This window comes from Symphodus melops (assembly GCF_947650265.1).
Source record: "Symphodus melops genome assembly, chromosome: 15".
In the NCBI taxonomy this organism is placed as follows: Eukaryota; Metazoa; Chordata; class Actinopteri; order Labriformes; family Labridae; genus Symphodus; species Symphodus melops.
In genome coordinates, this window is record NC_136705.1 from 23,040,721 (window position 1) to 23,058,564 (window position 17,844).

Genomic DNA, 17,844 nt, shown 5'->3' on the forward strand with positions numbered 1-17,844 from the left:
GTTTACCTTTTGACTTCTCCCATGTCATAGCTTGTTCTGGAAAGGAAAAAAACAACAACACCTGCTGCTGGATATTTCTACAGGTTGGCTTCCAGGAGAGAACAAGACCCCCTAATAGTTGCTCCCTCAGCAGGAGTGAAATACATCAGGTCACACAGTCGGTGGTCCCTCTGTTTTATAGGCCTGTTGTCATTTATTTGGGGGAGTGAGTCAACAGTCTCACAGTGTCAACTTTACATTCCTGTGAAGTTCTTCCTGCACCCACCTTGGATTTAATGTTGATGTTTCCTTAAGGACAGTGTCTCGTGCTTTTCTTACTGTCATGATGTTCTGCACTCACACTCATAGTAAACTTAGCTGTGAAAAAAAAGAGTGTGAGCCTTTGGTGGCTTTTTTTTTGCCCAGCACTCCAGTCTACATTGTTTGTAATGTCTATGGCTGCACAATATTCAAAAAGCATTATTTGCAGTGCTGTGCAAACTGAAACTCATGAGCTCATGAGGAAATTCAAGCTGAGATGCCAGATGAAAAGAAGAAACGCTCTCTTAAGAAGCAGATCCTGACGTGATATTAAAGTTGTTTATGTAATGATAAAAAATATGATAATAATACAAAAGAGAAATTCAAACACATTTCCAGGTTGCACATGGAATTAAAAAAGAAAGAAATGTTAGTGCAGGAAAATAGGAAATGAAACTGCTGATTATTCACTAATTTCCCTTCTTATTTCCTTTCCTTTTCCTTGCTGTTAGGGAAGAATGGATGGTATCTGGTAACCTGCAGCACAGGTTAGAAGAGAAGTTTAACATTATACGATAGTATAATGTTAAACTTAAAAACAGACGATTTTTCTATGTTTTCTAAGAGTTATGCAGATCACAAATAAAATAAATGGTGTGTGTGTGGGTCGTAGACATTCAGGTTACCCAGATAATGGAATAAAAAAAAAAATGGATAAAAAACACTGCAAAAGTGAATTATTATTATTTTTCCACGTCCGCTTTAATGGGTCTTTTGAGAGTTGCAACTCTGCCCTCAAACTGCGCCTTCTTGCACGCGCATGAAGGCGCAGTTACATGTGCGTAAGAGGGCAGCAGCAGCAGAAGAAGAAAAAGAAGAAGAAGAAGAAGAAGCTGTCAGAGAGCTTCAGACTGAGCAGCAGTTAGCTCGATGGCTAACAGACAGCACAGAGATTCACCATGGCCAGTTCAGTCAGAGCAACGTTGTCGTTTCAATGGGCGTTTCTCGCATAACGTTATCAAGAACCAGGAAGTGTAATTGTGTTTTCTCTCAGCTCTCTGCGGTGAACGGAGGACGTAAAGGACTGATTTTTTTTTTTTTTTTTTGGATTTTTGTTGTGGAAGCTAACATTGGTTAGCTAGCTGCTGTTAGCCTGCCAACGCAATGGTAAGTAACTGTTAGCTTTTAGCTTCCCGGAGACAGACTACATGAAGGGAGACTTTGTTGTTGGTTTTATCTTACATCTTGTTTATTTTATCACTGTGTTGTTTTGTGTACGATCTTTTTCCCCGAGGGGGGGCCTTTGGTAAAATGTTGTTTCCCACCTGTAACACCAATTTCAGTTGTTTTTTTTGGCCGAGATTTTGCAGTCCAGATCTCTGAAAAGCATCAAAACCTTGTTATTAAGTTTAAGAGCCGTTTGTTTGTTTGTCCAGGGGTTTAGTTATTGTCATATCTCTTTGTCAAGGCCCTGCTGTTTATTTATTTTTAATCAAAATCAACATAAGACGATTTAATTTGTACTTTTCTCTAAGAGGAGGTTTGTTGACTTTATTTCCTCATCAGCCCTTCAGATGTTTAATCTTAATGTGGCTTCTTGGTTTTCTTATATCAGATCAGGATGATCGGGAAAGTTTTTAATACTTGGTGTTTTAACTTGATTTCAGTAAGTGCATTCAGTATGTTGCTAAAAACCTGACGGGATTTTATGAATGAATTTGTTTTTTTATTCACATACATAGACTAAATAAAGAAGTGTCCATGCATTTGAACTGGTCCCCGAAGAAGCTTCCTGAAGCTTATTGTAGGGGTGCCATGGCCTACATATAATACATTACATCTCATTCATGCTACTAGTAGTGACAGATCCCAGTTAACAAGTGCAATCATGCTTAGAAACAGTTTTCTTAAGGTTGACAGTACACATGCAGGGTGTAAAATAGTAAGAAAATAAATGAATAGAAAGATATTTACATCCAGCTCGTTCCAGATCTGCTGAGGTTATGACTTATGAGTTTATACTTTTTAACCTGTTCTTAACTATGATGATTTATTGCAGTTGAGGTTCCCATCTTTTCTTCATTGGAGCTCCCTTTAAAATGAAAATCAGTGTTTATTTATTTCTTTATTACTGTTAAAATCCCATCAGAAAATGCCTTCACATAAGCTCAATTCCTCTGCATAAAGTGCCCAGGAAGTGTTTTCTAATAACTTAAGTTAATATGTGTAAACCTCAGAGCAGAGAAGGGCCACATGCCCTCCTCTCAGATCTCAGGTTGGGATAAAAATGATGTATTGTACATGAATGCCTCTCTCAGTCTTTGTGTGCTGGACTGTAGTGAATACTGGTGCAATGAGATCACAAATTGTGGCTTTTTCTTACTCATCATTGTGCTTTATATTCTAGAGCCAGCTGGACTGATTTATGTAGGCTACACGCCGGTTTGCACATTGGCGTGTCTTCATTTACAGACTGTGCTGGGAAAGATTCTGGACCACCATTCCTCTCTGTTAATCTTAAAGGGACAGAATCCACAACCCTCGTTTGTTGGATATTGTGCACGAAAGAAAGCTTAATGGTTTCCTCCACATTTTGCTTTGCACAGTCGAATGCTTCAGAGTTATTCATTTCTGACTCTCCAGAGGTCAGACCTAGAATTCACAGAGTCTACATTGATGTAACGTAGCAGCAGCTGTGGCTCAGTAGGTAGGGTCGGCCGCTTCCTAACCGGAAAGTCGGGGGTTCGATCCCGAGCTCCAGCAGCCACGTGTCCGATGTGTCCTTGGGCAAGACACTTACCCCTGAGGTGCTGCATCATCGGCTGTGAATGAATGTGATCAGTTACCTCAGCAGCCTCTGTCATCAGTATGTGAACATGCAGGTGTGACCTTTGACCCTAAACAAGCTCAGGTCCATTTTTAGGGGCTTTTTTTGTGACATCTTCTAAACTACAATCTTGTTTTTATTTCAAGTTTATAACTAGATTTTTCAGCTGACATCCAGCAGCGGCTGTCGCTCGCTCACATTGACATCAAGAGTTTGTTTTAACCTCATTAATTATCTAGTTGCAGATACACTCGAGCTAATACTGTTGGCTTAAGAATAAACCCGATAAACCAGTTACCCCGACGACCCCTAAACACAACATCCGACCTTCACTTGATCCGTAATGTTGACACTACGTCATAATTGCCTTCGTTTGGGTGTGCTGAAGCTCGGCTGTTTGTAAAACAATTACACGTACCTGCAAAAGAAACAGGTTTGCTCCCTTTTTTACAAGCTACACTAGATCGTACTTGATGGTTTATTTCCCGGCCGGGCTCAGATGTTTCTGTGAAGCTGCTTTGTGTTCCTTTTTGCTATTTCAAGGTTAATGGAAGGGATGAACACCCACCCAGAATACTTCCATTCATTCAACTATTTGTGTCCTCGGCCTGTTCTGCACATGCTTATTTGTTTTTAACTCACTGCTCTTGATAATTACTTATTCCAGGAAGGGGATGCACATTTAGCTATTGTGTTGTTGCCAATTTAGTTTTCAACCACCTGCTGGAAGGAAAGCATAATCAGTCATTAACAATACCTGCGACCCCTGGCTTTGTCTCCGTCGTCCCTGTCAACCGGGTCAATTCACTTGTGTCTCACTCACGTGTTTTCACCGGCATGAACACAATGACATGTTGCCTCCCTCTGGATCATTTATTCATTTCATACATGACTTATTCACAGATTGTCTGCACACTTGTTTCTGCCAGTTTCCTTTTCAGACGAGCACACGGCACGTTCTTCAACCATGTCTGAATATATCCTGGTCTAAAAAAGTTTGCATTAAGAGACACTGATGTCTGCGTTTATTCCTAACCCAACCAATGGCTGACATTATATTTCAAGCCTATTTGTGTGAGGTTATTCATAGTATTTTGCTCCACTCTGTCACACTGCTGCTGTAATTATTCAGGCTGTTGAAGAATGACGGCCGGAGGACGGCTCGCCTCCTTTGCCAAACGCAGGCAGACATCATACTCTTGTAGTAATTCCTCTTCAAAAGACTTAAATGAAAGTGATGCTGCTCAGTCATCTGTACTTGTGTGGTGGTGACAGTCTCTCTCTCTCTCTCTCTCTCTGTCTCTCTGTCTCTCTCTCTCTCTCTCTCTCTCTCGCTCGCTCTCTCGCTCTCTCGCTCTCTCGCTCTCTCTCAGGCACACAGATGTACCCCAGATGACAGAAGGCACTTCGGCCTCTAGAGACCAAGATGACTGAAGTCCAGGCTACAGTGGAGTTCTCTGTGGAGCTCCACAAGTTCTACAACGTGGACCTGTTTCAAAGAGGGTGAGTATGGATTCCATCTCAGGTACACGTGTAACACCCCGGCGTTCGTCAACTCATCAGTACTTCACCCACAGACCTTACTTTTATTTAAAAACAGAAGACATGCTTTGATTGGAGCACATTTAGTCCTGGCCAATCCTGAGGAGTTAGCAGTCTTATCAAGCCCCTCCAAGTCTTTAACAGACCGTATATGTTAGACTGTGCTTGATGATACTGTTTGAAAGATGTGTGATAAATGACCCTTTAAATGCTTCTGTGTGAGCTCTGATGTTGTTTCTCTTCCTTGACCCGGTAAATAAGAATGTTTTAGTCCCTTTATCACAAAGCTCTCTATCCTTGTTCAATACGTTCATTCTTCTTCTGTTCTTTCAAAAAAAACAAACCCTCGAGCCTCCTCTCCTTCTGCCTGGCTGCTGTCAGCCGGAGAGTCGGAGATAGCGGATGTCACACGGGCCTGGCTGTAATGTAACCGCCGTCTGGTTGAAACGCGGTTAGGCTCAGACGGTGATCAGCAGAGCAGGAAGTTTGGTGGTTTGTGGTCATCTTGAGACTCAGTGTGGGAAGTTTTTCTTCCACATTGCTCGGTGTGAAATGACACAAGGCTGTGCTTCCACTGTTTTCTACTAAAACGTGTGTGTGTGTGTGTGTGTGTGTGTGTGTTGCATCATGTCAGACTAAACAAAGAGCGCCTACATTACATTGTAGCATCGCAAAAGATAAACCATCCTGCCACTGATACTCAGTGGCTTTTTACGCCATTCAACAAGCTACATATGTTATTCCTGTTTTCCCATTTTCCGTGTTTCTTGGAAGCTCAGAAGGAAAAACACGTTTTAAACTGCTGAGCTGGTCCAGTCGAGGTCTTCAGCGTCTGGAAAGTTCAGCAGCAGTGTGGTGATACTTCCTTTTTGCTGAGACTAAACTCCGGCTCTCTGCTCCTTGAAGAGCTCAGGTTTAGCACACAGCAATCGCCGGCAGGAGAAAGTGCTCATTATTCATTGATGAAAGGCGTGGTGTCATTTTACAAGTAGAGGCAACTTGTCGCTGACCCGTGCGGTTTGTTTCCCCTTCACGAGTCTCTAATGATGCTTCCGACCTCACAGAGCATTGTTTTCATACCTTTTATTAGTTTTGATGATACGAGTTTGTGTTTTCAGGTTCTACCAGATTCGTGCCAGTCTCAAGGTGCCGCCCCGGGTCCCACACAAAGTTGAGGCCAGTCTACTCCACCCGGGAGGTAAACACGTCTAACGTCTTTTTAAAGTTCTGAACTTTCATCTAGATTGATATCTGGGTGAGCGGCGTGAAGCGGTGGCTGCTGATTTCCGTGTCGGGGCTCGGTTGTTTCCTTGTGAACACAGACGACACTCAGCATGTTTTTTTTTTTGTTGGCATGCGCTCGCCTGATTTCTTATGCCACTCCTTTTTCTCAATCTTCTCCCCCCCGCTGAGAAACCTGCAGATTCTTTCAACACAAAGTGCTCAGTTTTCAGTTTCTCCAGTAAACAGGATCACCAAGAGAGCGTGTGATTTCCCTGATTAAAATATATTTCCACAACTACATCAACCTTCTTTAACAGAGTAGCTACACGTTCATCCAGACTCCTTACAGCGTACCTTGTCAGATATCATTTAGCTGTGTTTCAATTCAATACAGAAAAACAGAAATGAATTTCTCTCACGCTCTGTGCTCTAATCTTTGTCCGGTCACATCACCAGCTTACAGTGTTTATTGTTTACTCTGATGTTATTTACCTCGTTAATCTTCGTTTTCTGGTCTAGGCTCTGATCTGGCATTTCCTGCCTCGATCCAAGACGATGTAATCAGCAGCAAAACTTTCCAAATCCTGTACAAGAATGAGGAGGTTGTGGTCAACGACGTCCTCCTCTTCAAAGTCATGCTGCTGCTCGATGAGAAAAGGGTACGTTCACTTGCTTTTCCTCCGACCCCCCCCCCCCCCCCCCCCGAATAAGCCTTTCTTTCCTGTTCTCGCCTCTGTCTCTTCATCACTGTCAGTCTGAATCAGGATCCAGGACATGAGCTGCTGTCACCTGTGCATTCTTCTGTAATTCCACAAGCACTCACACACCGTCGTTCCCTCTCGATCAACATTTGTTTTTGATTAATTTAGTTAGAGGACAACATTATGAACTCACTTTGGCTTTGTTCCAGCCTGGCTTGGAGAGCAGCACTAAGTCTGTGTTTGCAGCCACACCTGCAGAAGGGACTTTAGTGTTTACCCAACGACACGGACGTGATGCTTGTGTACCTAAAGAAGAGCCAACCTGGCCTTGAAGCATTCCACTCTTGTGAACTTAATTTAAGGAGCCTGGTGTTTTTTTTTTTTTTTTAATACTCTGGACTTGGAAAGAAACAACGTCTTACCGAGCGATGAGCTGCAGGAGACGGAGGAGGAGTTGGTAGAACGGGATTGGCTAAGTTGAATGAAGAAATGTAATAACTGTGTGAGAGAACATAAGCGCTGAGCTCCAGAAAGAGTCCAGTGTTAACAGTGCAGAGGTCGACGCTTCTTTCAGGGCTGATAACGTGGATTTAAACACCGACGTGTTCTCAGGGCGTTGGAGTAAAAATGTATTAATGATTGGAGCTGATAACTTCAAACTCAAATAAAGTCTTGATAGTTGTTATGCTGGTGCAGAAGATTGGCTGGAGACAGCGCTTGCTTTTACTCGCACACTCTTAATGTGACATCTCTCCTCTTCTTGTGGTCGACGTCAGGTGGAGGAGGCCCTCAGTGACATGGATTTTCAGCTCTTCTTGGATTTATATTTCACAGATGGTGATTACACGTAGGTGTTGTTACGTTTTAACTGAATGTACTTGTTTAAGTGTTTTGTGAATATTAAAATGTGCAATCGCCTTTGAAAATGAGACGTTAAGAATCATCTTCCTCCCCTGCAGGCCGGATGATCCCAGCTCTCTGCAGAACATCAGCAGCCGCACTCTTCGCTTGCACTTTAGCCTCCAGCGAGGCATCCACCAACATGTCAACGTCATGTTTGACTATTTCCACCTGTCTGTCGTCTCTGTAGCCATCCATGCCTCCCTCGTGGCGTTACATCAGCCCCTCATCAGGTACGACCGCTGTCATGCCCACAACACAGACTCAAGCAACAACATAGCCGTCATATTTATAAGATAAGGAAATGGAAGTAGAGGAGGACTGGCTGTTTCTTATTAAGCTTTGATTTCCCCCTCCGTGTCTTTTTCCTAGTTTGCCTCGACCGGTGAAAACCACATGGCTTAACCGCAACGCTCCAGCTCAGAGCAAAGACTCAGTCATCCCCCCTCTGGAGAACGTGGTGTTCGGCAGCAGTTACGTCAAGCAAGTATCCCCAGATGTAAGTGAACCACCTTCCTAGCAAGGACAGTGACTTCTGAAATCTTTGCTAACAAACGTGGCTGTGAGAGTCGTTTCAAAGACGCTGCCTTTGTGTCGTCGGGTTCTGTTGCACACTGGGTTCAATCAAGCTCTGGATATAAAAGTAAATAACTTTCACAAACGCTCCAAATATTCTGTGGATTTCCAGCTTTGTTCCCTGTTTTTTTTACGAGCTTAAAGAACAAAAGGCCCGTTATGTATTCAAGCACGGTTGCATGCGTGCTTATGAAATGGCCACGGCTGTCTTCTTAGATCCAACAGTTCTGCACCTCAGGTAAAACTGTGTGTTCTGCTCATTGCACCAGAAGCCCAGGACTGTGTGTCATGCTGTTGACAGACCGAGCAGAAGAGGAGGAAACTATCCGACCGCTGTCACATTTGGCCCGGAGTAATTGGCCTCTCCTGTCTGAGGAAGGTGGCCACCTAAAGTTTCCCTGAGATGCAGTGTTACGAGTGCAGCCGAGTCATTCAGGCAGAACCGAGGCAGCGCGACAGGCTGCGTGGGAATAACAAGCCATCCACTGCTATTCATTTCTCTGCAGGGAGCTCTGCTATAAAACACCGCCTCGTACATCCAGCACACTAAAAGATTGCCTTGAAATAGCTGGCAGGTTAATTTGTTGTTATTTATAAGTCCACAGTGTTCACTGTAAGACCAGAGCAGTGCGCTACACTTTGCCGTCGTGTTCATTCTTTTCAAGGTATAGTTCTGTTTATATCCTCGACCAGTCGGTGAGCACGTCTTTCTTTTTCGTTTCTTTTTTTAAATTTCACTGTGAAGAAGACGCCGCGGCGTGTCCTAACGTTAGTCCTTTGCACCTGAATTCATTTGGCTTTATGTGTGTTCCAGTACTTTCTTTGGATCCTGTCTGAGAGAGAGGAGTCCACTGAATTCTAGTTCATTCATTTACCTGATGTCCATGACATATGACAGATTATTTGTCTTTGTGTTTGGGTTAGCAGAAAACATTTCCAGCATCTAAATCCTCACTCGCGGTGTCCTTCCTAATTCTCAGGGCAGGACGTTCTTGGTGTCAGACCACTGTCTGCAGCATGCCTTCGGTCTGCACAACAGCCTCTGCTCCAACCTGCTCCAAGCTTACAAGGGTCTCTTTGATTACTTCACCTCCATAACCAAGGACCTGCCCTCCTCCCATCGTATGGAACTAGGTAAAGTGTACTACGGCTTCACATGAACTCATGTCAGAGGTCGGGCCGAGGTCGGATGGTAAAGTAATCTTAAAACACAGACATGAAGAGACGGCTCTGCTGTCCTGCTTAAGAAGGAATCGAGGCTGTGCAGTGATATCCCCTCCTATTCATTTGTTTTGTTTTTGTTTGTTTCATATTCATGTTTTTGCTTTTCATGTCATTTCACTTGATCCCTCACATTAACCTGTTCTCCCCTGTGAGCAGAACCTCAAAGCCAGCACTTATCTTAGTGTTATTCTTACTAAATCATACTGTCAACAACAACAACAAGTCTGATAACCAGTGGACTAAGACCACATCTGAACAGCTCCCAAACATCTGCTTTTGTAACTATTGCTGACTCAACCTTTTCCATGCAAGTGGAAAGATGTTAACCCATTCTTAAGGACAAACCATCAAAAAGGTTAAATGTGCCTATATGTGCAATCTTACTAGCCAAGCCCAGCATGCAAGTCCTATATGAGAGAGTACTCAGAAGACCCTATCCCAGAAGTCAAAGGCACGTCTACATAGGTATGTCCTGACCCTTACAGTACCTCAAATAAACCTGCCTATCTCTCCTTTTTCTTCCTCTCCTCCTAGAAAACATCATTTCCTTTCTGTGTCTCACTCTGCACAAGTGTATGCCTTCCATCCTGTTATAAGCAGGCCTTGGTCAAAGGCGACTCTAGGCTGTCTTTGATCATTTCATGCACACCGTACTTTCTAACGCTTCCTTATTCCGCCTGTTTACCAGGTTCTTCTAATCCTTCTGTTAAATTAACGGCGTGAACCCTGAAAGTGAATCTTAGTAATACTGTTCCTCTGCTTCTTCAGAACAACTCGACTTAGAGGCCCGTCTCGCTGATTTATGTGACCAGGTCAAGGTAAGACTTGTTTTCTTCTCTTTTAGATTCTTCTCATTTAAGAGACAAAGTGAGCGCATGTGTGTGAAGCCACGAGCCTGATTCATTATTAAACCAGTGCTTCGGTCACACCACAGGAGGAGTTAGCTGGATATGTGGCAGTAGGCCACGTAGAAGCTCCCCAGTTAGTGAAAGTGTTTGGTTGGATGAGTCTGCGTGACTGGAGGGCATGGGCGTGATTTATTGGAGGTATGCAGTCGGGATAGGATTCTAAATGAGGAGCGAGTTTGTAAGATTTGCCAGGATGTGTTTCTGCGTAGCTGTAATCTCTGATACAAATCAGAGCAAAGCAGATCAGAAGTTTTTGTACCAAAGCAAAATGAAGCAAGCTGTACCAGCCAGAAGTCCACCTAAAGGACCCAGAACTTTTAGCCCCAGGAGCTGCTTTTCAAAGGGATTAGACTGTTCCCCCAGCTCATTGTTTTCTGGGATTCAGCTTAGCTCCAAAGACCTGTGAATATTAGGAACATTAGAACTGCTGCAAGTACTTTAATAATTATGAAGTGCTGCAAGAATGTCCCCCCTGAATGTCCCCGGGCCTGTACGAAGACCCTGATCCCTGCAGTAAAAACACTCCTACAGTCTTCAGTCTCCAGTGAAATAAATCCTGCAAACAGTAGCATGCAAAGTGGATCTGTTGATGCGTGAAAATGCTGCAAATCTTTCATTAAGCCGACTGGAAAATGTTTTGCATGCTTCTTCACAGCTAGTAGAGTCCCATTTTAAAAGAAGCCTTTAAAGGATTTCAGGATCGTGTAGGTGAGGTGTTCTTTAGTGGCTGGGTCCTTGACTCCTTTTGATGAGTAGTTCTAGAGAGTGTTCTGCAGAGCTGTTGAATTACAGAGCCTCCTGTCGACGATTGTCACGGCTGCACATTATACAGGTTAAAGTGAAAAGAGACGCTTGTTTCCATGTGAAGTCTGCTGGAACATGCACGGTTTGAATAATCGTTGCAGAAGAATGGATGACAGTGCCTCAGTGTCTTTAGTGCTGAGGAGGTCGATGATGCAAACTCTTGTGTGTATAACAGACCTGACATGAAACTGTACATGCAGGTGTCAGGAAATTATGCACTCTGGAGCCCTCTGGTGGTGACTTGTGTCTCTTTACTTTTAGCAGAAAGCCGAGTCTCCTGATGAACTGGCAGAGGTGGTTAACATGAACCTGGCCCAGCTCTGCTCGCTGCTCATGGCGCTCTGGGGACAGTTCCTGGAGGTCGTGTCCCTGCAAGAGCACGTGGCTGCCCTGTTAGCTATCGAGCATCATACACTAAGAGTGAGTCCCAGCTCCTTAAATCAACCACATTATTGATCAAGTTATCTTTGTTTTTGATAGCTGATCTAAAACTAAACATCAGTCCAAACAATATTCTTAAAGCGAGCCTTAATTCTGTGAATTTGCAGGTGAGACGCTTTGCTGAGGCTTTCTTTTGTCTTGAACATCCAAGACAATCTGCGCTGGCCTATCAGGAACTACAGTGAGTTGCAGCAGCATGTTCATCTTGATTGTGAAGTATAGTGTTGCTGTTATCAAGTCTGTGCAGGTACCAGCTTGTCTGAAACACTAAAACTCCAGGTATGGAGACACCTGACTCTATTTTTTTTTTTTTTCCTTCTCTGACTCTGTCTGCTGCCTCCCCCTCTTCCTCCTCCTCCCCCTCACAGTGCTCACAGTCACCAGCAGATGACTAATGCTATCAAAAGCTCCAGCTACTTCCTGTCATTGCCTCCTCTTCCAGTGGAGTGTGTGGACCTTGATGGGGATGTGAGCTCCCTGCCAATCATCTTTGAGGATAGATATCTGGATTCCATCACTGAAGGTAAGTCACAGTGTCGCCATCAAATATAACACACAGTTTTTTAAGTTCTTGAAGTATATTTTAGCCAAATGTGTTTTTTCTCTTTTCTTTTGAAAATGATTCTGAAGATCGGGATGGACCTTGGCTTGGCGTGCAGAACGCGAGGACCGGCTCGGCGTCCAGCAAGTCAGACAAGCCCAGCTCCAAGGACTGCAGCGCAGCAGCCAGCCCCGTCCCGGAGTCTCGGTGCGCTGCTATGGACAACACCTGGCCAGACAGCTATGATCCACCTCCTAAGTCCAAAGGAAAATCAGTCAAACTGAAGAAGAACTCCAAGACTGATAACTCCAAGAAGCTTATTAGACAAGGTTCAAAGGACTCCGTGGTTCTGGTGGGTTATAAGAACCTCAAAGCTCCTTTTAGTGACACCAGCACAAAGTACAAGGAAGGGGAGGCTCCTCTCGGCCATGATGAACCGGATACTTTACAGGGCGACTTCAGTAACTTAAGGACTAATGCCAATTCTGTTTTTGACTTTGGTGCAACACGTCCTGGAAACATCACGGTTGACTCTGTTACAGATGACAATGTGACGACTGCTGCTTTTCAAAAAGGTTTTTTCAAACATCCAACAAAGTTGGACGGGCAGAATAATCCTCAGGCGGGCACTGGGGCTATCGCGAAATGCAACCAACCACTTCAAAAAGAGGAACAAGTCGACCACAGTGGCAACAGGGTACCACAGTGGTCCTCTGGGCTGAAGCAAATCGAGGTGAAGCCAAGTAACAGGGACCCATACCAAGGAGACAAAGTCACGGTTCTGCTGCCGTGTCGGACCGAAGGCGCTTTCAGTCGTAACGTTCCTGAGATCACACAGTCAGACCTCTGTGATGCAAACCAGTCCCTGTTTGACTCTGTATTTGAAAGACCAAGTAAAGAAGCTGCACAGCGGAGTCAGTCCTGTCTGGTCTCAGTAAAGGTAAAGAGTGATTGTATCAGGCTGCCTGATGCAGCAGTCCCTAGTGCCTCGTCTCGCCTTTCAGATTCAGGAATTGATAGTGAGTCCAGCTCCTTTGCCACTCAGTTTGTCACAGGACTGCAGACTAGTGCAGGTCCAGGTAATGTTGAATCCAGCGTTGCTGCCGCACAGCCCGCAGAGAGGCCTCTGTTGAGCCCTGCCACACGGCCGGTTCAGCATAGCTCCGTGCAGAAGCCTGGTGGGGCGGCAGAAAATCTTTATCCTGAAAATACGAGTGCTGTGAGTGGAGTCCAATCCTCTCTCACTTCCATTAACTCCTTGCCTTCTGATGAAGAGGGCGAAGGCTCCTCCAGAGGCTCGAGTGGAGCTGAAGTCCGAGGGAGGAAGTCCAGTGTCCTGGTGCAGGAGCAGAGTCTCGTTTTCTCTGAGGACATCACAAACAGACGAGCCGTCGAGGCCACCTGCAGCCCTGAGTCCGTTTTAGATTCCAAACTTGTAAAACCCGCCTTTGAATTTGAAGCAGACTCCAAATTGATAGGTTTTACTGAACCTGGACAGGAGGGGGCAGCTAGTAAAGAGTCCCGTAGTGAAACCAACACTGCCTGCCCCTCCAGTAATTCTGGCACCAGCAGCACTGACCTGGTGAAGCGTGGGATGGTAGAAAACTACTTTGGCTCGTGTTCTAGCACTGACGTGTCGGAGATCAGCCCTGTAGAGACGTCCGCCATCACACTGGGCATCCAGAGCGCGCCAGCACAGGCCGAGGAGGACGAGGAGGAGACGGAGCACGAGATGATCGAGAACGGTTACTACGAGGAGGGCGACGGCTACGCCTTTGTGAACGGCGTCACCGACGAGGAGCAGAGCGGGGCTGACGCAGCCGCTCAAGAGACCAGTCTCCTTTTTGAACATCTCGGCATCGGTTACCTCCATGAAACGAAAGATCTGTCGAAAGCTCCCACCTGCTCCAACCAAGCCTCTAGTGGGTATAGTTTGGCAAGACCCCCTTGTCCCTTCACCTCCTTTTCCTTCAACCTGCGGTGGTACGAGTGTGCTCCCACACCACACATGAAAGCGTGAGTCATCTTTCACAATCCCACAGGATGTCAAATGTCTGTCCTCCTGACTCGTTATAAATTCATGTTTTTCTGGTGTTCACTTCTAACCAGGTTCATTAAAGCCAAGGAAGACATGAAACAGCTGAAGCTCCCTGGCTTCCTGTATAGTGAGGTACCTGAGCTGGCATCCACTGTGCCCTACTTTAGCTTGGAGGAAGATGAAAGCTGTGACGAAGGGATCCACCTCATAGTCTGTGTCCACGGCCTGGACGGTAGGAAACCTTGGATTCCAAAGTGAACCAGTCATTTTAACAAAACAAGAACATTTCTAAACGTTTACCTTTCATTGCTGCAGGCAACAGTGCAGACCTGAGACTGGTGAAGACTTACCTGGAGCTTGGACTCCCCGGGGCTCGTATAGACTTCCTCATGTCTGAGAGGAACCAGGTGAGTGGATCAGCGTCCCGGCGCTGCTCACATCAGATATCAGTACGAATGAGCTTCGACACCTGAAAGCTCTATCCTTCTTATGTCAATCTCCTTCCTTCCACAGAATGACACCTTTGCTGACTTTGAGTCAATGACAGACCGATTGCTGGATGAAATAGTCCAGTACATTCAGATATACAACCTCACAGTGTCAAAGATCAGGTACGACTGACTCAGATCACTCGTGTTAAAGATGCATGTGGATTTCTTTTGTGTCTTAACATTTTTCTTCTTTTTGCAGCTTTGTTGGTCATTCCTTGGGGAACCTTATCGTTCGCTCTGTGCTAACTCGGCCAAGGTTTAAATGTTACCTGAGCAGACTGCACACCTTCCTTTCGCTCTCTGGGCCTCACCTGGGCACGCTGTACAACAGCTCTGCACTCGTCAACACAGGTCCGTTTCAGACAGTCAGCTTGAAGGGCTGTGGTTTGAGTTAAAGTCTATTTTATTACACTAACTTTTTTTTTTCTTCTAAGGTCTTTGGTTCATGCAGAAGTGGAAAAAGTCCGGCTCACTCCTGCAGCTCACGTGCCGTGATCACTCGGACCCTCGCCAAACTTTCCTCTACAAGCTCAGCAAAAAATCTGGTTCGTTTTCTACAAAATCCATTTCAGGCGCTATGTGAGGATGACAGGGTCTAAGAAAGAAACTTTTCTCATGCTCTCGTTTTCAAGGTCTCCAGTTTTTCAAGAATGTGGTGCTGGTGGGGTCGCTGCAGGATCGCTATGTTCCCTATCATTCTGCACGAATAGAAATGTGCAAAACTGCATTAAAAGACAAACAAACAGGTGAGTAGAAACACGGATTCTAAAGAGAAGAAGAAGCCGGGTGGGGCTGCAGAAAATCTTGTGGAGTCCAGTCCTCCACATCTTTGTCAACGGAACATGAACTGGTTAACGATCAATGAACAGAGCAAATCTTTCCCCACTCAGCTGCTTTCCTCTTTTCTCCATCAGGTCCTGTGTATGCTGAGATGATCGAGAACCTGCTGCTGCCAGTACTTCAGAACAAAGACTGTAACCTCGTGCGATACGATGTCATCCATGCTCTGCCCAACACAGCCAACTCCCTCATAGGCCGAGCCGCCCACATCGCCGTCCTCGATTCGGAGATCTTCCTGGAGAAGTTCTTCCTCGTCGCAGGCCTCAAGTTTTTTCAGTAGAACCGAGCGAGAATCGAAGACGTGGCCGGAGATGAGGAATGTGAAGCTAATACCTCACTGCATCTAAACCTTATTCTGATTTTGGTATTTGAATTAACTCTTACTTTTTTTCTATATACATTTAATCTCTTTTTAAAAAGCATATGAACAAAATCACGGTTTCTTTCATTTCATGTGTGAATCATGGTGAATATGGAGATTGCCAGTTTTATTTTTCTACTGCCATTATCAAAACATTTCTTTGTTTTCGTTAGGGGGAGGGATTTCCTCCACCATATGCTCTCTTTTCAGTGTTATTTATGTGTTATGTTTTCACTCTTAATTATTCTTTCTCGAGGTTGTTGACTCATTAGATGCTGAACTGGAAATGTAGCTGCTACAAAAATGAAACGGCTGTTTTTGGTGAGCTAGCCCAAGTCAAGTCTGCACATACAGTCGTCACCATTGCACCACCAGTTCAAAGAGGCACTGCATTGATTTGCACCACAACTACATTTTACAGGGTTTTGTACTGAAAATGGTCATTTGTACAACTTACTTTTTTATCAACAATTTTCCATCATTTTTAAAAGGCAAAGATTGCATTTGAAATAGGATTGTTGCTCAGACTTTGCAGCCTTGGCTTTGGTCTCTATGCTGTTTTCTTACCATTGCAGCATAGTAATTTGCCCAGCCTGGTGTTGGGAGAACAAGCTTTGCCTACAACATAACTACATTTTATGGAAGGGGTTTTAAGTTATGATCCTGATTCAGCAGAAGCACATGTTGGTGATATGAACTTGTTTTATTGAAAGTATTTGCTCGGTATCTCTAGTGATTATTTAAGTGTTTCAACTGGAAAGTATTGCTTGAAATTAAAAAAAAAAATGTTTCTTGGAAAATTGTTTATATATCGTCATACTCTACCATTAAATATGCATATTATAAACTTGTTTAACTGACCTTTCTTTTTTCACTAGATTGACTAGAGTCAGGTGACCTCTGTGTGTTCACTAGACACTCAAGCTAAGCTATCTGTTTATCCCTCACTTGATCAGTTTATAGTTTATGTTCATAGGTGGTTATCTGGGGTGCTGTTGGTGTAGCGGTTAGGTCACGCCGTACACACGGGTGGGAGGTCTGGGTTCGAGCCCCCCCCCCCCCTCTCTCTCTCTCTTTCCCCCCCCCCCCCCCCTCCCTCCCTCCCTCCCTCCCTCCCTGTGTTCCTCCTCTATCAACTGTCCTGTCAAATAAAGGCAAAGAGCCCCAAAATACATCTGGTTATCCTAACATTTCATTATTCTCCAAAAATGATGAGAGGCCTTTCTATCATTAGTCCTGCAGGTGGCAGTGTTTTCACAGAAACCCTCTTTTGTTATGGCTCCTTATAGGTTGTGTTGTGTGTAAAAATGTTAACACTCTTCGGTTTCAACATGAAGTGTCCTGATTATGTATTTGTTTCCCTCCCATTATGTAAATATGCACAGTGAATACATTGTATAGTTTTATTGCACATAATATAATCCTGCTCTCCATCTTATTTTATGTACTTTAACCCCTCTGAATTATTGTGTATTTAAGCATAACCTGTTTGGATGCCACTGTGCTCCAGACTGATGGTAAACTGCTTGTGGTTATGATGGAGTCTTTTGAGTAATAAATAGGACTAAAAGAAGTTGTCCTGTAAAAAAATAAATATGTACCGATTGACCGTAGTCTTGATTAAAACCCAGACTTACAGAAATATATACTAATGGAGAAATGGTCCCTTTTTATCCTCATGAAGTTTTTCCAAACCTCCCAAAATAAAAACTTTCTCCTTAAAAAGATGTGGGAGAGTAACTTGCTCTGAGAAAGGAGGGGAAGTGCTTTTACAATGGAGTCAAATCTATATTGCCAATTAGTGCAAACACAACATGCAGTCCCTGTCTCCTGACAACATCCTGACTGGTGTCTCTCACTGCAGTACACCTCGGGAATCTGGTCTGCTTATCGATCAGACGACAGCAGCCATCCCAGAGCCACGGTCCTTTCTGCAAACACAATCACCACAGATAGGAGTATCAGCTGTACCACCTACAGTAAACAAAGACTACTATCAGTCCTCTGTCGACCTCTTCTCTTCCTCCGGTCATATCAGATATCTTTGTTTTGCCTTTTGTAAGCACATTTATGTTTATGCATTTGTCTTGGGAGTTTGCGTTTGCAACATTTAAGAATATGCTGTAAATTGTTTTATTTTTTTAGGTTTGTGTTTCTCTTTTCATCAGATAACAAGTTGTATGACC

At 44.3% G+C, this 17,844-nt stretch overlaps 1 protein-coding gene across 2 annotated transcripts; it reads left to right on the top strand.

Annotated features, from left to right (window-relative positions):
- Positions 1-1,085: 1,085 nt before the first annotated feature.
- fam135a (family with sequence similarity 135 member A) lies at positions 1,086-16,505 on the top strand. Of its 2 annotated transcripts, none has more exons than XM_079362387.1 (21): positions 1,086-1,407; positions 4,441-4,570; positions 5,728-5,807; positions 6,353-6,492; positions 7,311-7,381; positions 7,494-7,667; positions 7,807-7,933; positions 8,991-9,144; positions 9,622-9,699; positions 10,003-10,052; positions 11,211-11,366; positions 11,495-11,568; positions 11,756-11,910; positions 12,018-13,944; positions 14,038-14,198; positions 14,282-14,373; positions 14,480-14,577; positions 14,657-14,808; positions 14,892-15,002; positions 15,090-15,203; positions 15,372-16,505. In XM_079362387.1, the coding sequence occupies exons 2-21, from the start codon at positions 4,494-4,496 to the stop codon at positions 15,575-15,577; spliced, it is 4,197 nt and encodes a 1,398-aa protein (XP_079218513.1). In that variant the 5' UTR covers positions 1,086-1,407; positions 4,441-4,493; the 3' UTR covers positions 15,578-16,505. The 2 variants fall into 2 exon arrangements, with proteins under 2 accessions (XP_079218513.1, XP_079218512.1); XM_079362386.1 differs by having other exon boundaries at positions 1,087-1,407; positions 11,208-11,366.
- The last annotated feature ends 1,339 nt before the right edge of the window (positions 16,506-17,844 follow it).